The sequence below is a fragment of the Sodiomyces alcalophilus genome (genome assembly GCF_042370955.1).
Source record: "Sodiomyces alcalophilus JCM 7366 unplaced genomic scaffold ACRALscaffold_2, whole genome shotgun sequence".
Taxonomy (NCBI): Eukaryota; Fungi; Ascomycota; class Sordariomycetes; order Glomerellales; family Plectosphaerellaceae; genus Sodiomyces; species Sodiomyces alcalophilus.
Genome location: NW_027263533.1, coordinates 1,713,129 through 1,737,749, shown reverse-complemented (window position 1 = coordinate 1,737,749; position 24,621 = coordinate 1,713,129). Strand labels below are relative to the sequence as shown.

Below are 24,621 nucleotides of genomic sequence, written 5' to 3'. Positions count from 1 at the left end.
CACAAAACTTTTTCGACGCATCAAATTGTTTACACCAACACTTTTTCCTTTCTTTCATCGACAACCAGCTGCCGGCCTTGGCCAAGGTTGGAGTCCCCTTTCATACTACCATGGTTCAACTGCCGGGGTATTTCGACGAATGCGAACCAGGACGACCATGTTTTGATGATATTTGGCCGGCGTTCAGGGGATCGGCGTAATTAGCTGGCCACCCTATTCATTGTACGGTGTCTGGCATGTCTGGCCACCCGCGCCCTTGCGCACTGGTTTATTTCGAGACGGTATCTTTCCTTCTTCGACTTTTTTTTTCTTTTCTTTTTCTTTTTTTCGGCGCATGAGCTACAAGATGCTAGGAACACATGGTATTTCAAGCTAGGAGCATGGGAAAAGGCGACACACACATCGAAAGGAAATGTTAACCGGGACAAGCCTCATAGCCGGGGAGATACGGGATAAGCGTTTGCTTTCCGCATTTTATTTTATTTGGGGTTATTTCCTTCTTCTTTTTGGCGGACGGCGTTCCACCAGTTTTCTTTGATTACCTGGGGAAACGCCCGGGGAAAAGGTTCCACGACGATATCAAACCAGCGAATTATTCGACATGGCACGAAAGCGATTCTGTCCCTCTGAGGTGATGGGATACTCCTGTCGCAATAAGAGAAAACGAAACAAAACGAAGGAAAAAGAGAAAAAAAAGGCAAGACATGGGATACTACGGATCGGATGCTAGGAGGCCGAAAACGGTACACGAAAAGCGTCTCGGATCATTCAAACGTTCTTCGGTCTGGACGAGGTCCAGGAATTCAAACGTCGGCGCATCGGCCTAGGCAACTTTGTCGGATTGTTGTTACGGAGCAAGGGAATGAGGATACTGGGCATTTCCTACAGCCCTCCCCCCTTTTTTTCTTGTTCTCCTTCCATTCTTCTGGGTTCGAGCATAACAGGGCATTTCATTTGGGTTGGACACAGTACATGCATGGGGACGGAGGAGAAATGTTGGCGTGCTTTATTTTCTCATTGTTTTATTTTCGGCGGCATAGATGACGGGAATGGGCCCAATCGTCCAAGACAAAAAAAAGGAAAAAGACAGGGAATGCGGAAAGGAAAGGGGAGGGTATGTTGTAGTAAGGAGGTCATGGTCCTGGTGCGACTGTCTCCTCATTCTCGACCCATTTCGCTTTCTTTTGGCTTGACGGGAGTCTCATTGCTTGTTATCATTTTGTTTCTTGTACTTGTCGGAGAGCGATTCCAGTTTATTATCCCATCCCTTCACGGGGATCATATGGTTCATGGTGCACGGTGCATCGGATGGGCACATGGGGGGCCCAACAGGCAGTCGGGAATAATATTACAGCATGATCAGTGAAGAATTCCTTGTGGGGGCGTTTCTATCCAACGCAAAGTGTGACGACGGCTGCCGACTGGACTGTGTATTTCGTCGCAAGTGAGCAGATCGTGTCGAGGTGGGATTCGTCAAAAGCATGACAGACCAAGATGGGCAGACTCGAGATGGGAGTGGGGCGAGGCAACCCACCGGGCGATTGCTCGGGTCGAGGTATATTGCTCCGTACTTGGCTGCCGTGTGGCTCGTTTTGTTGTCTGTATGTTGGTGGCGGGCATGCGGCAGCAGGTTCTTTTGGTGGCGGTGTTGTTGGTCTGTTGTCCTGTCTGTTGTCCTGTTGCCTTGTTGTCTTTGTTGGCACAGACAAACCGTACATCGCGTCCCTTCAGATCTGAACCGAGATACCCTCCTGTCCCGGCTCCCCGCGCTGCTACGCAAACAACGCGGGGCGGGACGCTGAGAGGGTTGGGCCGGCGAGAAGCTAAAGATGTAGAGATATGTTAAACAGGCTTGGGATTTTGAATTTCTGCTTATACCGCCGAAGCGGAGCCGAGACGTGTCCGTTCCTCGCGTGTTTGGTTTCTGTCATCATATTTTCGTTTGAGATTTGTCTCGGTACTTGAATGCTATTTCATTCCCTCCTGACTTATTTTCTCTTGTTTGTTTACTCATACGTTGTACATGGCACTGCATCCCTTGGACACTAGACCCGGGAACAAACGAGGCGAGTTGTAAGGCTGGCGGCCCGGCCGGCGGGGATTGAGTGACCACTGGCCAACGAACGAAGGAGGGGCGTTTCGAGGGGCCACAGGGAGTACAACGTGGGGTCCTAACTCAGGGTTCCGAGGACGAAGAGGATGCTTACATATGTGTGTGAAGTCCATCAGGAATGGCAATGGGCGGTCTAGAATTCAGCTTCACATGTTACAAACAAAGTACGAAGTACGTGCAGGGTACTTCGTGGGTTGTAGAAGTGGGGGAACAAGGCAACAGAAGGGAAGAGATCCACTTTTTCTAAAGTGACAGACGTACATACGCCGTCGATACGCGAACGCGGCGGGTGATGGACGACGAATAAATTATAGTAACAAGACCCTCTCTCTTGCTCTCCTCTTCTGCCAGGTCCATGACACGCATAAGTGGGCCTTGGAGATGGAGATTCGGAAACCATGAAAAGATAAAAAGAACTCGAATAACAGGTGGTTTAATGGGAAATGGAATTCTGTACGTCGTATGCAGGTAGGTAGCATCAAGATGCAGAGATGTACATTGTATGCAAGCCGAGGAGGCCGGGTCTCACCGGGGTGGAGAACCACCGGTGTGGGACGCCCGATACTTTTCATTGGGACGGTGGGGCCCCCTCGGGTACGGTGTAATACTACAGTATGAATACATAACACACAGTAGAACAATATTACTCCGGTATCCGTCCCAGAGAGTTACTCAGTAATTAATACTCGTCTACACACCACTTCAGAAAAAAAAAAAAAAAAACGGCGAAGGCTTCCCGCCTCAGACCTCCTTCACGTCTCGTCCCGTGTGCCGCCGCCTCCCCTTTCCGCCCCTCCCTGTGTTCGCGTTTCACCTCTTCCGATGATGATCTGTGTTACCACACCTCCAGTCACGAGACCTGGTGGCCTCATCACGTCACTTTTATACGTTTGGACCGGCGAGGTCGGTATCCATGATGGCCGAAATCTTCCCCGAGCCAAGGTTGAAAGAAGTATCCACCAGATACTAAATCCGAGGTCCGTCCCGCTCGGCCTACAGATCTTATCTCCAGCGGGTATATCACATGATGGTATGCAGGGCCCAAACCGGGGACTTGAGACTGCATGCTTAGAACACGAAGTTATGACATGGGGTATCGGTTGGGCCATCGTCTAACGTCCTGTCGGTTTCCGTTTTGCGTCAAAACGGGATTATCCAGGACAACATACGTTGTGTGCGTAGAGTCATAGGCCTGTGCAGGTCTGGTATTTTGTAAAGCTACGGCAAACAAACTGAGCATGTCCTTCAAGTTTGTAGGGATTCCCCTGTCAGGGGCAAGATTCGGGCCATGGCATGTTTACAGCTTCAGTTGCATCATGATCATCCAACCATTGGCGTTGCCGCCGAATATTTCTGAGTTGAGTAAACTATCGGGATTCATCCATCACGTTGATATTTCCTCCAAGACCCCTATTTTCCATAACCGGGAGATGTTGCCTTGCCCATTTACCTACCAAACAAGTCCAAAATAATCCAAAACAATGCTTCAAACAGTCCGTGTTTTTATGCCAAGTGTACAAGGGAGTTGACCCGAAATCAAGATGGCATCATATCCTATCCGGATCTCCTGGTCCCGAGGTCCCAGCGCCCATCTCTTCGCCTTGCGACCATCCGATGGTCGTCCACGTTTCGTAAAGCAGGTCATTCCCGCCGTCGCCGTCCATTCCAGACAAACCACCTTCATCAAGGCCGTCCCAGTGCAAGAGTTCCGACAGCATCGGCGGCGCCTCCAGGTCCTGGTCCCACATGGGGATATACCCGTCCAGGCTTCCGTCGAGCATCGGACACCCCTGGAGCGTCGTCGCTTCGGGGATCGTCATATCCAGGTCCTCGGCTGTCGATGAGGTTTGCAGCTGTGGCTGACTTGGAACATGGAGCGCAGGTTCATGCGGCGGCGCGTTGTCCCCAATCTTGGCCAATCTGCCCTCGTACTTTCGCCGCACCACACCAAAGACGATTCGACTCGCGGCAAGCACGTTCATACCGGTCGTCGCTACACCGGGAGGCATCAAGTCGCCCGTCTCGCGCCCGTCTCGCGCCCGTCCCCCTGGGTAAAGCGCTCCAAGAAGGCGCTGAATCGGAGCTGCTGCCGCGCAAAAGTGTCGTCCCAGCCAGGGCACGCCGGGAGGGGCAGTGACAGACGGAGGCCCAGTATTGTCACTTGGACAAATTTCCCCCAGTCGATCGATGTCAGGGGGATAAAGGCAGGCGAAGGGAGGGCGGTGAATGTGTCAAAGAGGTGGCGGAGGATCGGGAGGACATGGGCGAGGCGATCGGGATCGACGTCAAGTGGTGCGCCATTCGAAGGGGACTGGGCCGCAGGCGGTTTTCCGAGGCGGAGAAGAGGAGTGGCGTAAAGGTACAGTTCGGTGAATGCTGTCGCGATTTGCAGGGCGGCTTTTTCACATTATCAGTAAAGACATCCTCGGGAAACAGAAAGGGAATTGGTCTTTGGGTACATACATCCATTCGGTATGGAAGTCGAGGGAATCCTGCCACGCCATTCGCGGAACTGGGACTCGAGACCTAGCAGCATGAAGCGGGTGTTCTTGTCATCAGCATCGGGACCAGGACGGTCGACCTTGCTTGTCTCCTCGATAATGTGGGAACAGCGAACGAGCCAGCTTAATGTGCGGTCCCCCTCGACATCAGAGCGGCGCTCCAACACGTCGCAGCAGGTAGCAGTCCACTGCGTATACTCAAGGCCGAGGGCAGAGAACCTGGCCCAGGTGGCGATGAAACTGTCGCGCAATGCCGTCGTCAGTACATTGTATTAAGGGACGGAGATGAAAGGACGGCACGAGAAACGCACGAGGAGACAAGATAGTAACAGGATAAATAGGTGCGCATGCCGTCGATCTGCTCAGGGGTAACAGGGGAGTCGGGGGTGAGAAAGAAGGCTGTCGGCGGCTCCACGAGGTTCAGGTCGTGGGCTATCTCAGCGGCCATGCGGACATATTGGAACGCCTGTTTGTTCTTGGGCCGCAAATGGAAGGGATACCTGGAGGGTGGGACAACGGACAAACAATCGTCAGCACATTCTCCCCCAATCTCTGTCGTCGGTAAGATCAGGTGGGTGGGGTCCAGCTCTCACCAGGCGCTATAAATGAGCAGGCCCTGAAGCAGTTCGACTGAGCGCTCACCGCCGGCCACGAACTTGAGGGCGAGAATTTTGCGGAATTCATCGTCGTACAGCGTGTGGCCCTGGAGGGAACCGGCGCCCGAGGCCACCGACAGTATGGCGAGCAGAACGAAGGGACGGGACTTGGCCAGGGATTGCACGGTGGCGTCGGGTGGGAGGACAATGCAGGGGAAGTGGGGGAGCATCTGTCGGAAGCAGTCGAGGAGATGGGAGGCCGAGTCCAGGTTGAACTGTGGCTTGAGGCCGATGGACGAGATGGAGACGGTAGGATGGGCGATGCCGCTGCTTCCGGGGGATGACCCGGTGGTGGCGGCGGAAACATCCCCAGAAAGGGAGGACGAGGATGCGACAGAGGAAGACGAGTGAGAATGAGGGTGATAGGGGGAGTCTTGGTTGAATGTAGGATGGTCACTGGCGAGGGTGGACGGTGTATGGGAGCGGGGAGGAGTCAGGGCGAAGCCTCCCGGGTGATGGAATGAGTGAAAAGCGTTCAACAGGAGGTCGTCAAACATGGGGGTGTGCATGTAAGGGTCGTCGGGGGGCAGAAGACTGTCGATATAAGAGGCGTGGCGATGGGCGAGAGACTCTAGAGCGGCGGGACAAGCGCTGTCCGGAGCGGGCATATCAAAGTTGATACTGAACGTCTTGGAGGGCCCTGGAGGGGGAGGACGCCGAGAGGTTGCATGATTCCTAACATTGTCAATGAGTATTTCTATCACCGCCTCATCGCCCATGGGTCCCAAGTGGATCAGATTGAAAGGGAGAGTAGAGACGGGGGGCCCTTACAACCTAGACTGGCGGGGACGTCGAGTTCGCGGACCAGTGCGGAAAACACATTCGCGCTTAAAGTCAAGACACCTAGAAGGCGAGCCACGTGTATCTTAGCAAAAAGTCCTCCATGCAGACGCGTGACGGGGGGCTCGTGGGGCATCGGCCGAATATTTGGACGGATCACTCACCTTCGACAGACGCCGCTCCTGTCACTGGGCTGACACTTGACCTTGGCGAGTCTACAGGCCTCACAGGCGCTGCTGACCCTTGGTTTAGGGGCGACGGTACCCGAACTGGCGGTGGTGGTGCCATTATGGCTGCCGTTACTAGAGGCGGTCGTCGGGATGCCTGCTCCCAGGCCCGAGTCCATTGTAGAAGAGGAAGAGACGGAGGTGAAGTCGATAACTACACTGCCAGCTGGTTGGTTCTCTGGACGCTGGCTGGGTTCCTTTGGTACCGAGTTACACGACGTTAGGAAGTACTTGACGACGTCTGCAGAAACGGTGCCACACGGCATAGAGACATGAGAAGAGTTGTGACTGGATGAGTCTGAAGCCGGATGAGGCGACTCGGGCATGAGATGGGGAAAACGATGAAGGCTTGGCACTCTAAGCACCGATGCACTTCGGAGCTACAAAGTGGAGACGGTATGTCTGGTGGGGCGGCAAAGAAAGGCCGGTCCGATGCCGGTCTTGGCACAATTGTCGGTTGATCGCTCCTGACTCCAATGTACTGAGTAGGCACAAACTGCAGTGGTGAGGTAGGACCGGTAGGTAGGTGAGAACTGGTGAGTTGTTCTTGCCGTCGTCCACGTCTGCAGGTGCACCCGGCAGAAAAATACCCTACTGTAAGGTACGGCACGGGGAAAGAGCACTCGACACAAGCCAGCCACAGGGGTAGTCGATGCAAAGTCGTATTGAGGCATCTACGTACCTAGGTACCTTAGGTAGCATTACCCCGGGGTATCTGTCTCAGCAAGTACCTACCCATGATGGGTACCCGTAGATACAAGGCATCTCAGCCTTGTCGATGGAAGAAGAACATCAGTTGCGTCGCCTATGCGACAGACAAAATCCGCGCATTCGGGTTCCTGCTCGTGAAGAAGCGCTCCAACGCCGCATCCAGCTTCCACACGTACTTGCTGATATCCTCCACGTGGTACTTGGTCCTGTCCTCGTCCTCAAACACGACGTCTTTGGTGTCCACCTCGACTTCCCTCTTGCCCAGCTTCCTCCGGCCCGGAATGTGCACATCCTCCCGATGCCTCTGGAAATCCCCCCTGGCGCACCGCTCCGAGCAATATGTGGTCGCCCGGTCCAAGTCTTCCGCGCACTCTTGGCATATCACCACCCCGCTGTCCTCGTTGCCCAGCATGTCGACGTCTTCGTCCGACAACTGTACGCACTCTCGGCCCGCAGCACAGCTGTGGTCCATGCGGACATGTTCCTCCTATGGATCGTTAGTTTTGTCTCTGAAGATTTTATACTCGCGGGGTGTGTATAAAGGACCAAGTACGAAGAAAAGATGGAATGGGAAAGGAAAGACAAAAATCACTCACATGTTGCGCCTCGCAATCCCCCATCGCCTCGTACACTTTCCTCCCCTTGCCAACACCAAGACCCGCAAACACCTGACACAGAGCGCACGCCCGCACGTCGCCCAGCGACACCCCCTCCGGCACGCTCTCGTACACCGCGTCCTCCACCTGCGGCGCCTTTTGCTTGCGCTCCCGCTTCTGCGCCTTGAGGCTCTTAGCCTGCAAATGCGCCGCCTGCGCCCGCCGCAGCTCGGCCAGCTTCCGCCGGTGCGTCTCCGCCGCCGATTTCCTCCCCGCCGTCCCGGCCCGCGTGGCCTCCAGCTCCGCCATCACCTTCTCTAGCGCCGCGCCGCGCCGCAATGCCTCGGCCGCCGGCATGCACGACGCTGGTATCCCGTGATCGTCGCCGTTGCCGTCGCCGCTGCCTTTGGTCGGGTCGCCGAGAAAGAGCGCCGCGAGAACCTCGCCCCGCTTCTCCCGGTCCTTCTCCGGGTCCAGTCCCTCGAGCTTCGCAAGCACGTCGTCTGCTGTGGGTGCCGCGTCGTCGGCCCGGGGGAGCGCGCCCCGGACAGCCCGCGTGACGCCGTCCCAGGACTTGTCGCCATCGTCTAGAATGGAGGCAAGCGCCGGCCTGCCTATCGACTTTGCCGCCAGACCTCGCAGCGGAGATGCGTGAAGGGAGAGGCGGTACCACTTCTCCTTCTCCTTGGTGATGTGTGCCTCGATCTCGGCCAGGTCCGCTTCGCGCGCCTGGAGCTTGGTGAAGAGGCGGTCGAGGTCCTCCAGGAAGTCGTCGTTGCCGGCGAACCATTCGTCCTTAGTCGGATCCTTGTATCTGCTCCTTAGTACCTCGACCACGTCGTTGTACGTGCCCTCGTATCGCGCCCGGTCCGCATTCTCATCGGTTTTCGTCTCGTGTGTTTGCGCCCATGCTTTTCGAACCGTCTCGACCGAGTCGCGTGTTTTTTGTCGGCCTGCTCGGTGGCTTTGGAGTTGGATCCAAGGCTCCATCGCCTTGGAAAACGGAGACCGGGGGTTTATGACTGAACGATGTTTCGCGATGGCGTCGGGGGAGGATGCTAGCGTCAGGATTCAATGGCGTGACGACAAACTAGGAGCCCGCGCCGCGGTGTGACTGATGTCTCCAAATATAAATGTCGGGAGAGGTGAAAGTAGGTTCGTTTGCGATTTGATCGTCGTCAAGAATTCCCGAGGATAGTTCAAGTTGAATTGATGCAAGGCGCGACGAACCAGTTTAGCTCGCTGGCCGAAGGACCCACTACTTTTCGCGCTTGTCGGAATGTCTACACCGAGCTCACCGAGCCAACCCGTCATGAGAAATGCCTTATCTTATCGACACATTAGACCAGAATATATCCGAGGATCAGCCGACAAGACCCCAGTTAAGGTACTTCGTACCTACTGCTGGGCCTTGAAGATGCTCATTGTCGGCGTCTCAACCTTCACATCAGGAAACCACAGAACAGCCCTCATCAGCAGAAAACATGGTAAAATCCCACTTCGTCCGTTTGTCAAACTTGGCTAACCATCTTCTCGAGTATAGGCCGACAAACTCCGCACCCAACAGGAACTCGAACGCCTCCAGGCGAAATACGTCGGTACTGGCCACCCTGATACGACAAGCTGGGAGTGGAAGACCAACATCTACCGCGACACCTACGCCTCTCTCGTCGGCCATCCGCATATGCTCTCCTACATTTCCCTCGCCGAGAACGAGCCTACTCATATTGTCCGAACTCGCCTCATACGCGTATGTTTGCTACCCCCGCCATCCGAACACGAACGCAACATGGGCAAATGTATTGAATACTGATCAAATCGACTGGTGTAGAAAATGTTACAACCTGCCGGACCACCTCCTGCGCGCGAAGACTAATGAACATTTATGTTTGTTGATGCAATCTTTTCCGACGAATGCGTGCCCGTCTCCATCTTGACGCGACTTGGCGATACGACTGTAGGATATCCAAACTCGGGAAGTGGCTGGCTGCGCATAACTGGGTATACGGCGTTGGGCGAAATCTGTTTGCGTCAAGGCGTGCAAGTTGATACCCTCATTTTCGGGGTTTGGAATGGTATATCATAACGGCATTTATCAATCGCTCCCTTCCCATGTGCCTCGTGCCCTTCGCCAGGCTCATCGGTGACGAAGCTCATAAAAGAAAGAACATGTAACCTGCCCACTTCTCCGCATCAGATTTATCCGTAGGGTCATTCCGCCGTCAACCCTCGGCCGACACTCGCCAAAACCTCATCACGACGGCTCTTCCCCACCGGCTCCATCCGCTTCCCCGTCCGCCTCCCGGGCGACCGCACGTCCAAAGCTCGCGCTGATCTTCTTCTCGAGCTCTTCGCCGCCCCGCTCGTCCTGCGGCCCCCACACCGCGCGGATCATACCCGTCGCGCCCTCGACGCCGACCTCCTCCTGGCCCCTCGGCCCCACGTACCACGTCGTGTTCTCCCCCGAGTCGTGCGCCTGGCTCGTCTCGTCGCGCTGCACGTGCTTGGTGATGTACCCGTGCGACAGCATCCGCTTGAGGACGTCTTCGGTCGGCTCGGCGCCCACGTTGTCCTCGGCGTTCAGGCGATGCAGGTACCGGCGGAGCTTGGCGTCGCTGAGCTCGCCGCCGTTGAGCATAATGACCGTGATGACCATGGTGTAGAAGGCCACGTAGGCCGCTTCGGCGTCGGCGCTGGGGATTCGCGAGGGGGGGATGATGGCGGCGGATCGGTACGCTGGGGGGAGGGTGGAAACGAGGATGTATACCCCTGTGCTGGTTTTGGGTTGGGATTGTGATCGGACGGCTGTGATGTCAATTATCAGGTCAGTGATTGAAGCGACGGGTAAAACAGGAGACCGCGGTGACTGTAATTTTGACGGCACCTTTGCGCTTTTCCTCGAGCGAATGTTTTTCTCGCACTGGTAGCTCGCGTAGCTCCATGCCAAAGACCTGCCGGAGATAAGTTTGCGCAATTTCTAGGACTCTCCTGAATGCCCTGCCTTGATCTCCAAGAACTATACAGCGGGGATTAAGAGTAACACAAGAAGGGTCAGTGAGACGTCAAAAAGGCCTGGACAGAGACAAGAGAGACACCGACCTCGCTCTTTGATACCGTCTCGTCGAATTGGCGTCCGGGCAAAGTCGCAGGAAAGAGCGTAGCGGACGAGCTTTTTGGCTAGCTGCTCATCCGGCGTGGCCTCCATGTCCATGGTGTCGCCCTCATCTTGTGCAGTGTCGTCTCTATCGCCATCGTGGAAGGATCCGTCGCGATTTCTGCGCTGGCGGGGTCGCTGGTCTTCTCCGTCGGTATCGTCATCCTGAAATACGGCGCTTTGGTGAGATCGAGGTCATAAAAGAGCCCATCGAGGATGGAATCTGGACGCAGCGCATTCTTTTGGGATACATACTTGGACTCGTCTCCTTCTGCTTCCGACGGGCATGGTGGTTTCGTCTTAGCGTCCTCAGTATCCTCAGCAGGCCGTTGGGAGTCAAATAATCGAGGATGGCAAAGTACCCGTAGTCCGTAATATGAGCTTCCTTGCTAAATGGCTGAATATTGAGAGTAGTAGAGAGTAGTATACTGCGTACGTATGGTATGAGATTGATCTCGAGGGCGCGTCGTCGCGTTGGAAGGAGTTGGAAGTGGGGCACTTTATCTTACCTTATCTTATCTTATCTTATCGGATCGCATCCTGGATCGCAAAATTGAAGATGACCTCGACTTGAAGCTCGGTGTCCAAGGCGCCTAGATACTCCTTTCTCACTCTATGCGACTAGTCAACCCATTCATTACGACGGCATGCGGACCAATCGGCCCATGTCCACCTCAGACTCGCTCCAATGATTTCTAGAGCAGCCAATCCTCGGAGCATTTGTACCCAATGTCAGTTGAGGCTTCCCAACCAATTCCGCCGACCATGGACGAGCCGTGTAGCCGAAGCTGCTACCATACTCCCCGTTGCACGTCCTGCCCTCCGACACTACAGCTCTCCACCGGCGTGGGAGCGGCTGCATGACGCTGGCGTCTCTCACGAAGCCGCCAAAGAAACCGCTGGCCAACACAACGACGAAAACGTAGAACCTTTCGATCACCACGAGTCGCAGAAGGAGACCCACGACGGGTCCAATAACAAGGATACTGTGTTAGATCCGGAGAAAGGGTCGCACCCTCGAAGGGGCAGACCACCAGGCAACAGGAAGGATAGGAAAAGGCCCAATGATGTCAAGGACAGAGTCCATCGGGGCCGCGTAGGCTCGCGTCTGGTCACCCTAAGTCCTGAAGAGCTAGGGGTTGAGATGCTGGGAGAAAAAGCACACACCATCGTCATGCGAGATGACCAGAGGCAAAGACGGTCGCGGGTCGTGGAAGAGATACCGGTCGAAGACGCCACGGGGCCCGACTTGGCCGCCGAACTACGGGACTCAATCGAATCCTCCCAAGAGAAGGCTTCCATGGAAGAGGCATGCCAGAACATCGAGGAGCTCCGCCCCGAGAACACCCTACTCCCCAAAAACGAGTTCTGGGCGCTTCTCGAGACACTCGCCGAAGGGTTCACCAAGACTCAGCTCACCTACTACCTCTCGACGAAAACAAAGTCCCGGTCTTCATCAACCAAGACTCCAGGACCGGCACCTGCTTCGAGGAAAACGCGACCCTGGATGGCCCACCCTGTCGTCTTCCGGCCCCTGGAAGAGCTCGAGTTACCATCCAAGCCGGGGAAGGACAGGGTGGCCTTCTCACTCATGTCGCGGGCCTGGGGTCTTGACGTTTGGGAAAGAGTCGAAGGCCTGAACGAGATTGTCGTTTCCTTCACCGACTCGGCCTGGGCCTACCTACAAGCACGGCGTAAGTTACTCTTCATCGGCTGCGTTTTTGTCTCTCTTTGTTTTCAAGGCCTCGCTACTAACCATCGATCGAAAACAGACTCGGATGGCGACCTGGCTGCAGCTATAGGTCAAGGTTTTATCCAGCCGGGCGAGTCGATGACCGCCAATCCTACAACACGGGAGATTCGCATCGTCGCCAGGAAAACCGCCGGCCAGGCCATCCTCGACCACATCCAAGACTTTCTCGAAAGTGCCTCGGAGGAGAACCTCACGCTCTTTCCCCGTCGGACTAAAGTCCCCATCGCGAACATTACCGAGAGCTTCGTCCGAAAGTTGGGCTCTCTTACTCAGACGGCGCTCTCCCTCGACAGTTCCGGCATCGTAAGCTCGCCTCACCCACTCACTCCCCGGCTCCGAGACAAGTGCTGACAGATTGGCTCATCACAGCTTCGAGTCTTATCATGGAATACGACGGGCGACCAGCACGCCGCCAATGTTCAAAACAACTGGGAGAGCAAGGCGCATGTGATCTGGCGCTTACTATACACGGCGTTCCTCAACGTTCCATCCGCCACCGTCGTCGATCCGTCCTTCCTCCCCAAGTCAACCAGGACATTCGCTTCCGAGCGGCGGGCGAACAGTAAGACACGAGACCCCCTTCGCGTCAGACTGGTTCCCGCCATCGGTGACCAGGAGCGCTGGGCCTGGCGCCATAGGCTACAGAGCTGGTCGCGCTGGATCTTGCCTCTGGGTCGCGATACAGTTGATCCGAAGCCGTCATACCGCTATCGGTTCGGCCGTCGACGCCATCTGGCCAAGGGCACCTTCCAGGCTCCCATGTCCGTCATCCGCGCCGCCCCTGCGATGCTGGCCCTTCCCAGCGACAGCGAGGCAGACAAGGCCGATGCACTGTCATCCTGGAGCGCACCCGAAGAGAAGACATCCGTAACCTTCGGACACGTCCTGTTCTCTCGTGGACAGGGTCTCTTTCCTCTTTCCAGAGCACTGGGGCTTTCGCCCTCGCAGGGCGTTCTGACGTCCAGCGAGACAAGCCACCGAGACCTCATCCGCATGTTTTCGCCCGTGGTCCCCCCTCCCGCCGGCTTAGCGTCGCTCGATAGCCTGGCCACCGACGCCCCTGCGGCGACGACGCTTGTTCTTCGTTTCGCCGCCGGAGTGGACCGAGACGAGCCCATCTTGGAGATGGCCCGGGACTCGGTCCGCCTGAATCCCTCTTCAGTGCCCAGCTACCTCCTGGAAGTGCACCTCACTGTACCAGAACAACTGCCTCAGGATGGTCGTCTCACCTGGGATAGCAGTCCTCGGAAACACGTCCACGCCATCCTCAACCGCCAGCAACACGATGTGACCCTCCCCGATCGCCCCGTTGATCTTCGCCTCGACCGCTCTACCATCTCCAGGCTTCCCGATCCAGACAGTATCCCCGCCATTCGCCGCTTCATCGACGCATCGCTGTTCGACCTTGACCAGGGCATGCTGCGCACACCGGCTTCCATGTGCGTCCCTACAGATGCGCTCGCTGGACTGCCCACGATGAGCAGCAGCCTCTCGCCGGCATCAGAGCCAGGCGTATCACCGACCGGTGGAAAGCCGCAGCGAAGCCCGACCGCCCAGCCCCTCGATCCGTCCCCGTCGGCAGACGAGACGTTCGAGTTCATCGGTCTCGAGGTACGCCGCTGCGTCACGCTGGACTACGAGGGACACCAGCTCAGGTACACGAGCGTAGAGGCCGGCCTTCATGGCGGCCGCCGAACGGAACTATCGCTCCACATGCTCCCACCGGCCCAAGGGACGAATTCGAGGACGCTTCACCAGAGACGATACATCGATCTTGCCACACGCCTAGCTGACGACCAACTCGTCCTGTGGCTGGGTGAGAAGTCCAGGCACGCTCACGGTGCGTAGGGAAAACGTCGACTTGAAAGGAGGAGATACGCACGCCGAGAATAAGACAGCCAGGGTTGTTTTGTGGTCGTTACAATACATACAAGACTTACTCAAATTGCTAGCGGCAATGGGGCGCAAGAGACGTGTAACAATACTGTTCTATTATATTACTGTTTGTACATCAGCTATTCGGCGTAATACTCTGTGCATTATTCCTACATACTAGTACCTACTTCGTAACTCTTGGTAATCAGCTCCAAGTTCGTCGGCATTCAAGTGGAATATGATGACATGCCGCTTTCTGTCTTGTCCTTGGTGGAGCCCGGTGGATGTAGGAAAAGTCGACAAGTCGGGCTTGGGCTTGGCTTGGGGCGGCCATTTGTCTGCATGTGACCGTTGACGCTGGGCCACTCTCGCCAGTGGTGTTAGGGTAACGGGATCCATACAATAGGGCTACGACTGGGTCTCCGATGCATCACGTCAGGACATGTAGGCAAGGGACAAGAGGCGTGAACAGAATTGGGGAATCACTTCTAGGGACTCTATTTTGCGTAGTAAAGCACCTGGGTCATGAGGACAAGTTTTTTTGTCAACGCAAATAGCCCGATCCTTTTCATTTCATAACCGTGCCAACCTCCCAAAAAAAACACAAACCGGCCCCTCACGCGGCGCAAAGGAGATTCGTAAGAGTCGTAGAAGCAAGCATGAGTGGCCCGCGGTCTGGATACGTCCTGAAGACCCAAGGGGAAGATGATGAGTGGGTATTAGAGCGTTTATTTCTTAGCACCGGCCTTGGCGGCAGACTTGGTGACCTGGGGTGATGTGTTAGTGACGGAGAAGAACAGGGAGGACACAGATGATTGAGACATACCTTGGCGGTACCACCAACAGCCTTCTCAACGGACTTGATGACACCGACGGCGACGGTCTGACGCATGTCACGGACGGCGAAACGACCCAGGGGAGGGTACTCAGTGAAGGACTCGACGCACATGGGCTTCGAGGGAACCATCTTGACGATGGCGGCGTCACCAGACTTGATGAACTTGGGGTTGTCTTCAACCGACTTGCCGGTACGGCGGTCGATCTTCTCCTTGAGCTCGGCGAACTTGCAAGCAATGTGGGCAGTGTGGCAGTCGAGGACGGGGGCGTAGCCAGCACCGACCTGGCCGGGGTGGTTGAGAACGATGACCTGGGCGGTGAACGAGGCAGCGCCGGAGGGGGGGTCGTTCTTGGAGTCACCAGCAACGTTACCACGACGGATGTCCTTGACGGAAACGTTCTTCACGTTGAAGCCGACGTTGTCGCCAGGAACACCCTGGGCAAGCTGCTCGTGGTGCATCTCGACGGACTTGACTTCAGTGGTGACGTTGGAGGGGGCGAAGGTGACAACCATGCCGGGCTTGAGGATACCAGTCTCGATACGGCCGACGGGGACCGTGCCGATACCGCCAATCTTGTAGACGTCCTGGAGAGGAAGACGGAGGGGCTTCTCGGTGGGACGAGTAGGGGGAGGGACGGAGTCAATGGCCTCAAGGATGGTCTTGCCAGTGAGCTTGGCACCCTTGGGACCCTCACGCTCCCAGCCCTTGTACCAGGGCATGTTGGTGGTGGCGTTGATCATGTTATCGCCGTGGAAGCCGGAGATGGGGACGAAGGCGACGTTCTTGGGGTTGTAGCCGACCTTCTTGATGAAGTTGGAGGTCTCCTTGATGATCTCGTTGTAACGGTCCTCGGACCACTTGGCAGTGTCCATCTTGTTGATGGCAACGATGAGGTTGCGGACACCAAGGGTGAAGGCGAGCAGAGCGTGCTCACGAGTCTGGCCATCCTTGGAGATACCGGCCTCGAACTCACCAGTACCGGCGGCAATGATGAGAATGGCAAGATCGGCCTGGGAGGTACCAGTGATCATGTTCTTGATGAAGTCACGATGACCCGGGGCATCTGCAGGTAAACTGGATTAGCACGGCGAACCTCGTGCCGCAAAGGACGTCAAACACGGAAGACAACTTACCAATGACGGTGACATGGTACTTGGGAGTCTCGAACTTCCAGAGGGCAATATCGATAGTGATACCACGCTCACGCTCGGCCTTGAGCTTGTCAAGGACCCAGGCGTACTTGAAGGAACCCTTTCCGAGTTCGGCGGCTGTTGAAACACCCAGTCAGCATTTTGGTTGCTCCGTTTTGATTTTTTTTCCCAAATTTCATTTTGGAGGGGGGCCACAAAGAACGGTGTTGATTCGGCCCGGTTGGTTGTGGGACCAGAAAAAAATTGCAAAAATTGCAAAGCGAGGAGCGGGGTAACGGAGGAAAACCAGTGCCCCGCGGCCCACAATCCAGTCGTAAAGTGAAAAAAATGGAAAGAATTGAGGGAAAACGGAGAGAATAGTAAAAATGATGGTTACGAACCTTCCTTCTCGAACTTCTCAATGGTACGCTTGTCGATACCACCGCACTGGTAGATCAAGTGACCAGTCTAGAGAAAATGTATGTTAGAATATTGTTGAAATCGCGTTTGGGGCGAACCGGAGACGTACCGTAGTGGACTTGCCACTGTCGACGTGGCCAATGACCACGATGTTGAGGTCTTCGTGAATGTCAGTAGGAAGTTCGCTGGATGGAAGGCAGGATTGTACGCACGGGGCTTCTCGTCCTTGGGAGGCATTGTGATTGATGTGTCGGGGTTTGGTGGGAGAAGGGTTTTGTGCGGATGAGGACGATGGAAGTGACTGCAAAAAGAGCGCGCTGGTTAGCTTCGACGAAATCAATGTAAAGAGTCGATGATCCTGATGGAATATATCCATAAAGAGGTGCGAAGCAAGGAGGAATAGGATCACTTACGAAGTTTGCAGGCAGAAAGCGTGTTTCTGGTATGCGGACGAGGGAAGAAGAAGGGAGAGAAGAGAGTAAGATGGATGGAGGGTGGGAGAGATTTTATTACTCGAGTGGAGGGGGAGGGGGAGGGGCTGATCGGTGGAGGGGCCACGGCGCGTTTAGGTTGCGAGGGCGACTTCCGGGTTGGTAGGAGGGGCAAGCGGGGCTCGCCAGCCCTTAGCCGCCCAACAGTGACTCGATTACTAGGGCCTGACCTACCACTCAGAAGGTACCTCGACTCGCTCTTGCCCACAGGTTCTCTCTAGGCCGTCTTCCACGTCGGTGCAGAATTTTTTTTCATCCTTCCTTCCCTCAGATTTCCCCACCTCCTTGTCTAGTCTCTCGGGCAACCCTGCAGTACCCCGCCTATGATGTCCTCTCACTGTCTCCATGGTGCGGCTTGCCACCATATACACTGTAGATAACCACGGGTTCGGAGGCAAAGTATGTCGATTATTTTCAGTTTGGTTCTTTTCCCGTCTGTTTTTTTCCTTTCTTTTCTTTTGGTTTGGTTCGTGCCTTGTAATGATTACCTACGTTTGTCGAGTCCGTCCGTTGCGAAATTTCCCGGTGCGGAATGTCTCGGTGAACAGCTAAAAATACGTCCACGTAATGAGATATACGGACACTTTGTACCCTATGGCCGCTAATATCTCCCTCCCGGCCTGCCAAATCTGTACGCTGTACTTTAGTTAGACACCCCTTTGTCTCGAGGTCTTGATGCGTCCGCGCCTGCCGCAAATTCTGCCCCACGGATCGTGCGCCTTGTGGTCCAAAGTCTCCCGGCATACGATGAGATTCCTTCGCTGTCGTGGATACTCGCATCCACACTGGCGGTCTCTGTGCTGGCTCTCCGCAAACAGTACGCCACTTGGTGGAGGCTCCTGTAGCTGAAGCATTCTTGGCAAACTCTTACATACGAACATACGTTGTACAGTATGTACAGTAGGCGAACGATGTCAGTCCGTGGCTGTGTCTTGGAGGTTGAGGTACTGCATCGTCCATTGCGGATACTGGAGCATGAAATATATGTAGCGAGTTGGCGAGCAACCATGCATATGTAGCTTACCATCGTACTCTATCCTCCTATATATCCGTCTTGGATACGATAAGACACTGCCCTTCGTCGATCATACCGCCGGCGAACGAGGAATTCCACGAGTAATTACGTTGTACTTTGTAATTCTTTCCACCAACTTCACAGTGCGCAAATATGTACAGTGTGGCTCTTGTCACTGAAACGCAGTTTTGTCTTGAGGTGCCTGAAACGGGTCTGTACGATGGAATTGAGATCTGGTACACGCACTTGCACTTTCCGGAGAATGACTGACAATTGCACGACAAGAACGTCAGCTTCCCGTGGGCATGTTCGTTTTTCATATCTGTGGCGATAAGCCACCGGAGGCTCGGGTACTTCGAGTTACGACTGGATATCAAAGTCAAGGGGGTGAAAAATCGAGTCTCGATTATCTACTTCGTACCTTAATTTTCCAAAACCGTTGTGCAAGCCCAACACCACCTTCACCGTGAATAATGGCCCAATTACGAATAGCCCTACCCCAACAGACGCCGACTGACTCACATGCCGGTGCCGCTAGTTCGTACATACCATGCTGGCAGCAAGTTTATAAGGCAGTTGAAATATCGTTCCTGCCAAATGGACAACCGAGTCTCGACAGTCCAATATCGCCACATTTGGGCCGAAGAGTCTCCACAATGAATAGGTGCACGCCGCAAAGTCTTCAGTGACTTCGCCAGAAAACAAGAGTCGATGAAGAGATTTTATTGATAATGGACACTTGTGAATGGACACTCGCATCTTCTTATCTACCCCTCGCCTTCCGCATAATCATTCATGTTCGTTTGTCCATTTGCTGCGAATTCGGTACTTGGATCTGCTGCCTACATACGTAAACCATTGACAACGTAGACCAGGATCATCATTAGTGTCTAGCTACTAACTAGAAATACCGTGTATTAGCCGGAGGGCAAAGGGTAAACGTGTATATTTCCTGCCTAGGGACACACCAGGAACTTCTGAACAGGAGAAAAAAAAGAGAGAAAAAAAAAAAAGAAAAAAGCTTGATAAATGCAAACCAGGCTGGGCGCTTGATTCACACCACCCAACTGACCATAGGGCCTCCTTATGCAAATGAGGCCCCATGCAAATACCTACCCAGGCAATCGCAGTACGTTTCGTAACTCGTCATAGTATGCATGCCCTGTAACTGTTGTAATGTATTTCGTCCCTCCGCGTCTGTACCGCCCGCATTAGGACTATGTACAAGTCGTACCTATATCTCGAGTCGTTTCTCTTCGATGTTCTCCTTCAGAGCGCAAGAACTTGCGACTACGCGAAAGGGTAGTTGTTGAGATGAGGCTATACTCCGTAGATTACGAGATTACTCTAAGCTCCTCTTCAGTCTTGGATTCCACTTGTAGGCCACTGATGTCTTCAAACACATACAACGTATGCAAACGGTAGGTACGTCTCAGTCTCTTTGCATATCGTACCTATGGCGTTGAGGCCAAGGCTGTTGTGAAACGCCCCATTTCCCCACTTGCCAGAGGCGGCTGCACAACCACGTACGTTGTACGAATATGTACAGTATTAGTACAACGTAGAATTCTGGGAACTACCTAATTTTATACCTAACGCAAAGACAGTGTCCCGAACGTTTCTGAAAAAAAAAAAAAAAAAGGCCGACCTAACCAGACCGGATCGCCGATCCGTGTAAAAAGAAGTGAACAAAACAACAGGCGCCAATATTATTCCATAGCCATTTCAGTCACGTGATCGACATGTTAACTGGATTTATTGGTGCTTATTAATAACTACCACTTGCAACCGTACCTACTTTCGCGACTAGGGTAGGTCTTGCAGCACGTCAACCGACCTCACATGCTCCCTCCCACTACAGATTGGGCACGACGATGAGTTCTCGAACATGCGACCGAGTATCGAACACGCCGATATTGAGCCCATCGCTCGACTCCTCGTTAGATGTATGTATTGAAAAAAGACCTACATCAGATAAGAGGCAAATGGTACGGCACGATGGGCACTGTCGTATTGCAGTCGGAATCGAAGATACTCGCCCAGCTTTGCGAGGTAGACACGGAGCTTCGGGCCATACCTCTTCCACGAGTGCCAGCCATTGGTGCTGTCAGCGGTTATCCTCTGCCATTGTGTTGCCTTGAAACCACACCAGGTCTACACCACGACCCGTAACTTCTACCAGGTTCTTGTAAACGGTATGGGGTTCGGTGCTGAGAGCGAAACTGCCTAGTAACGTGCCTGATATTTCTGATTCATCGGCAGTCAGGTAGCTGGCTCGTCGTGACACTCGGTAACATCGTCGCTGGAGGGATACTGTGCTCGAGACGTCGTCATTTTGGCCCTTGAGATCCCGTACTCAGTACAGACTCCCAGTCGCCGGCAGATATTCGGAAGGTAAGCTGTACCATTACATAATCTCCGCAGTGGACAGGCGGTGAGAGGTATGATTAGATAAGACGTGCCAGAATGACCTGTAGTGGAGTCACGTGATGTATCCACCAATGGATGTCGCAGTAAGTCGTGGCATCTCGGGGGCTCCATCTGTCCTGACCTCCAACGACGACGACACCTTAATCTCGCCCATCAACCCTCCCGTTGCCCACCATGAGCTACGGCAAGAAGGACGAAGATGCTGATCTGGGCTTGATCAAGGTAGACCGGACACAAGTGTTCCAAGAAGGTGAGTTGCTCCCCCATTGTAGCTTGGGCACAAAAACAAAACGCACTGGAGGGAGGCCCGTCTCGCTGAAACGCGCGAAGCTCGTCTTTTCAATAGCTCCCCGATCCAACCGCGAAGATGTCGCATCCTTCTTACCAAGATTGCGCTGCTCCTATATAGGGGTGAAAAGTTTCCGACAAACGAAGCCACGACATTGTTCTTCGGCATCTCGAAGCTCTTCCAGAACAAAGATGCGAGCTTACGGCAGATGGTCCACCTTGTCATCAAGGAGCTGGCCAGCTCGGCCGAGGATATAATCATGGTCACGAGCACGATCATGAAGGATACCGGAGGAAGCACCGACGCTATATACAGACCCAACGCCATCCGAGCGCTTTGCCGCATCATTGACGTATGCCGGATTCGTTTCTTCTTGACCATAGAGATGTTAGGGGCTGACAGCTGGGTTGCTATAGGCTACAACGGTGCAATCGATTGAACGTGTGATCAAGACGGCCATCGTGGACAAGAACCCTTCGGTGTCCTCGGCAGCACTCGTCTCTGCCTACCACCTCCTCCCCATCGCCAGGGATGTCGTACGCCGGTGGCAGAGCGAGACGCAGGAGGCAGCGGCGTCGACCAAATCGTCGGGCGGATTCTCCCTCGGATTCTCCTCGTCGGGTGGCCAGCTCCCCGTGAACAACTCGACCATGCCGCAATACCACGCCATTGGCCTGCTCTACCAGATGCGTAGCCACGACCGGATGGCGCTGGTCAAGATGGTCCAGCAGTTTGGTGCTGCGGGTGCCGTGAAGAACTCGGCGGCCATCATCATGCTCGTCCGTCTTGCCGCCAAGCTGGCCGAGGAAGACGCGTCGCTGCGGAAGCCCATGATGCAGTTGCTGGATGGGTGGCTGCGGCATAAGAGCGAGATGGTCAACTTTGAGGCGGCCAAGGCCATTTGCGACATGAGGGACGTCACGGATGCCGAGGTGGCTCAGGCCGTCCACGTCCTTCAGCTCTTCCTCACGTCGCCGCGTGCGGTCACTAAGTTTGCTGCACTCCGCATCCTCCACAACTTTGCGTCGTTCAAGCCCAATGCCGTCAACGTGTGCAACCCCGATATCGAGCTTCTCATCTCCAACAGCAATCGGTCCATTGCCACCTTTGCCATCACGACTTTGCTCAAGACGGGCAACGAAGCCAGCGTGGACCGGTTGATGAAGCACATTTCCAGCTTCATGTCCGAGATTACCGACGAGTTCAAGATTACGATTGTGGAGGCCATCCGTACGCTCTGTCTCAAGTTCCCCAGCAAGCAGGCGGGCATGCTGGCTTTCCTCAGCAGCATCCTACGCGACGAGGGCGGTTACGAGTTCAAGCGTGCTGTGGTCGAAAGCATGTTCGATTTGATCAAGTTCGTTCCCGATTCGAAAGAAGATGCGCTGGCGCACCTCTGCGAGTTTATTGAGGATTGCGAGTTCACCAAGCTGGCGGTTCGCATCCTGCACCTGCTCGGCGTGGAGGGTCCCAAGACGTCGCAGCCGACCAAGTACATCCGTTACATCTACAACCGTGTCGTGCTGGAGAACGCCATCGTCCGGGCTGCGGCCGTGACTGCGCTTGCCAAGTTTGGAGTTGGTCAGAAGGACCCCGAGGTCAAGCGGAGTGTTGACGTACTCCTCACCCGGTGCTTGGACGATGTCGACGACGAAGTTCGGGACCGCGCGGCTCTCAGCCTCAAGCTTATGCATGAGGATGATGAGATGTCGACTCAGTTTGTCAAGGACGGTATGTAACCCTTGTCGCTGTCTCGGCCACACGTGTTATTTTCTTGTGTGTTGTTTTGTCCCTCTCTTACTAACGCCCTCTCTAGACAGCATGTTCTCCCTTCCGTACTTTGAGCAACAACTCGTCATGTACGTCACGTCGGACGACAAATCCACCTTTGACACTCCGTTCGATATCTCCAAGATCCCCGTGGTTACCCGCGAACAAGCCGATGCCGAGGACAGAAACAAGAAGCTCACGGCAACGACGCCATCGCTCAAGCCGCCCAAGGTCGGCCCAACAAAAACACCGGCGACGGGTGCCGAGGCGGCGGCATCGGCGTCGGCAGCGGCGCAGCGCTATGCCCAGGAGCTGATGGAGATCCCGGAGATGAAGGAGTTTGGCAGCGTGCTCAAGTCGTCGGCTGTTGTTGAGCTCACAGAGGCCGAGACCGAGTACGTGGTCACGGTGGTCAAGCACATCTTCAAGGAGCACATTGTGCTTCAGTACGACATCAAGAACACGCTACCGGCCACCGTCCTGGAAAACGTGTCGGTGGTGGCGACGCCGACGGAGGAGGAGGAGCTCGAGGAGGTATTTATCATCCAAGCCGAGAAGCTCGAGACGGACGAGCCCGGAAAGGTGTACGTGGCGTTCCACAAGGTGGACGGAGAGGGATCGCTGCCCGTCAGCAGTTTCTCCAACGTGCTCAAGTTCACCAGCAAGGAGATCGACCCGACGACCAACGAGCCTGAAGAGACCGGCTATGATGACGAGTACGAGGTGGCCGAATTCGACCTGGCGGGCAGTGACTATGTCATGCCAGCGTTCGCGGGCAACTTCAACCACATTTGGGAGCAGGTTGGCGCGGCAGGCGAGGAAGCGGAGGAGACACTGCAGCTCAGCGGTATGAAGAGCATAGCAGGTGAGTTTTTTTTTTGTCCCCTCCCTCAAGATACGTGGCATGGTCGTACTGACAGTTCTTCTTGCAGACGCAACCGAGCAACTAGCCACGATCCTCTCCCTACAGCCCCTAGAGGGTACCGACGTTCCCGTTAACCAGACCACGCATACCCTCAAGCTATTTGGCAAGACGGTGGGCGGCGGCAGGGTGGTGGCCAATGTGCGGATGGCGTATTCCTCCAAGCTGGGCGTGACGACCAAGATCACAGTACGCAGCGAGGAGGAGGGGGTGGCGGCGCTTGTTGTTGCATCTATTGCTTAAGGGTGCTTCGGTTGGAGTTTGCGGATTTTACAGCCTGCGTACCTTTCCGTAGTAGTTTGTTAAGAGAAGTCATATCAGGACAAATTCAGGATGCCCGTTATGGTGTAGGGGGCAGTGTATATTGTTTTGTCGTAGTTTGCTGTTGTTTCGCCTGCGCTGAGTTTTAGATATGATGGCTTAGATCAACGCGGCTTGTATTGTGGTGCTGAAGAACATGATGCCAGGAATTCCCGTCTGATCGACAGAACCAGTGAAGGGGGATGTATGGGCGGCTGTCTGGGACGAGTCTTTGATGGAGGCAGATGTCTCGATTTCTCAGGGGCAAGGAATAGGGTCAGGGGCGAGAGGTGGTGTAGGTAGTACGTACTCTGATTAGATAAGCGGCTGGGCTTTCAGGGGTACAATGCGAGTCATCAGCTAGCTTCGTGTCACTGGGAAAATGACGTTGTAGCCAAGAAAATCCCGCCGCGTCGCTTCACGCGACACATGTCCTTAGTCCTTATAGTCCTTCGTGTGGGTAAAGAGGAATTTTCCCGGCCACGATAGCCTCAAATAGGTCCACAACCCCGTCACTTTCCCCTCACACACAACACCGCAGTCCTTAGGAACCACTGTACGGCTCTATCATCCGAGCGTCGCTTTCTCACTTCATCGACGGAAATTTCGACACTCCTCCATCTCGCCTTGCGCTGCCGGGAGAAACTCG

General features: G+C 54.7%; 7 protein-coding genes across 7 annotated transcripts; 3 read left to right on the top strand and 4 right to left on the bottom strand.

The window, feature by feature from the left end:
- Window positions 1-3,434: 3,434 nt before the first annotated feature.
- Window positions 3,435-8,739, bottom strand: ACRALDRAFT_1079863 (uncharacterized protein). The gene is made up of 7 exons (XM_071018950.1): window positions 7,585-8,739; window positions 7,165-7,475; window positions 6,215-6,466; window positions 5,208-5,945; window positions 4,926-5,114; window positions 4,577-4,854; window positions 3,435-4,510 (listed from the first exon to the last, which is right to left on the bottom strand). Exons 1-7 carry the CDS (start codon window positions 8,572-8,574, stop codon window positions 4,122-4,124), a joined length of 3,147 nt encoding a protein of 1,048 aa, XP_070876783.1. The 5' UTR covers window positions 8,575-8,739; the 3' UTR covers window positions 3,435-4,121.
- A 412-nt stretch (window positions 8,740-9,151) lies between these two features.
- ACRALDRAFT_2099617 (uncharacterized protein) lies at window positions 9,152-9,460 on the top strand (the record flags this gene model as incomplete). The annotated part of the gene is made up of 2 exons (XM_071022961.1): window positions 9,152-9,334; window positions 9,416-9,460. Coding segments are annotated over 2 exons (228 nt in total), but the record flags the coding sequence as incomplete, so codon positions are not given.
- Window positions 9,461-9,838: 378 nt separating this feature from the next.
- ACRALDRAFT_2040125 (uncharacterized protein) lies at window positions 9,839-11,026 on the bottom strand (the record flags this gene model as incomplete). Its single annotated transcript, XM_071021025.1, has 4 exons — window positions 9,839-10,389; window positions 10,469-10,600; window positions 10,684-10,903; window positions 10,994-11,026. 4 exons carry the CDS (start codon window positions 11,024-11,026, stop codon window positions 9,839-9,841), a joined length of 936 nt encoding a protein of 311 aa, XP_070876781.1.
- Window positions 11,027-11,912: 886 nt separating this feature from the next.
- ACRALDRAFT_1068268 (uncharacterized protein) lies at window positions 11,913-14,339 on the top strand (the record flags this gene model as incomplete). The annotated part of the gene is made up of 3 exons (XM_071017547.1): window positions 11,913-12,432; window positions 12,511-12,794; window positions 12,861-14,339. 3 exons carry the CDS (start codon window positions 11,913-11,915, stop codon window positions 14,337-14,339), a joined length of 2,283 nt encoding a protein of 760 aa, XP_070876780.1.
- Window positions 14,340-15,094: 755 nt separating this feature from the next.
- On the bottom strand, window positions 15,095-16,992 carry ACRALDRAFT_1054920 (translation elongation factor EF-1 alpha; the record flags this gene model as incomplete). The annotated part of the gene is made up of 6 exons (XM_071015837.1): window positions 15,095-15,133; window positions 15,193-16,268; window positions 16,339-16,473; window positions 16,737-16,803; window positions 16,865-16,914; window positions 16,968-16,992. The coding sequence occupies 6 exons, from the start codon at window positions 16,990-16,992 to the stop codon at window positions 15,095-15,097; spliced, it is 1,392 nt and encodes a 463-aa protein (XP_070876779.1).
- Window positions 16,993-19,530: 2,538 nt separating this feature from the next.
- Window positions 19,531-20,788, bottom strand: ACRALDRAFT_207013 (uncharacterized protein; the record flags this gene model as incomplete). Its single annotated transcript, XM_071022153.1, has 9 exons — window positions 19,531-19,551; window positions 19,608-19,647; window positions 19,682-19,775; window positions 20,044-20,078; window positions 20,121-20,226; window positions 20,259-20,397; window positions 20,441-20,616; window positions 20,667-20,732; window positions 20,761-20,788. The coding sequence occupies 9 exons, from the start codon at window positions 20,786-20,788 to the stop codon at window positions 19,531-19,533; spliced, it is 705 nt and encodes a 234-aa protein (XP_070876778.1).
- Window positions 20,789-20,809: 21 nt separating this feature from the next.
- Window positions 20,810-24,371, top strand: ACRALDRAFT_1047744 (uncharacterized protein). The gene is made up of 5 exons (XM_071015519.1): window positions 20,810-20,941; window positions 21,022-21,332; window positions 21,397-22,711; window positions 22,797-23,615; window positions 23,683-24,371. Exons 1-5 carry the CDS (start codon window positions 20,866-20,868, stop codon window positions 23,913-23,915), a joined length of 2,754 nt encoding a protein of 917 aa, XP_070876777.1. The 5' UTR covers window positions 20,810-20,865; the 3' UTR covers window positions 23,916-24,371.
- The last annotated feature ends 250 nt before the right edge of the window (window positions 24,372-24,621 follow it).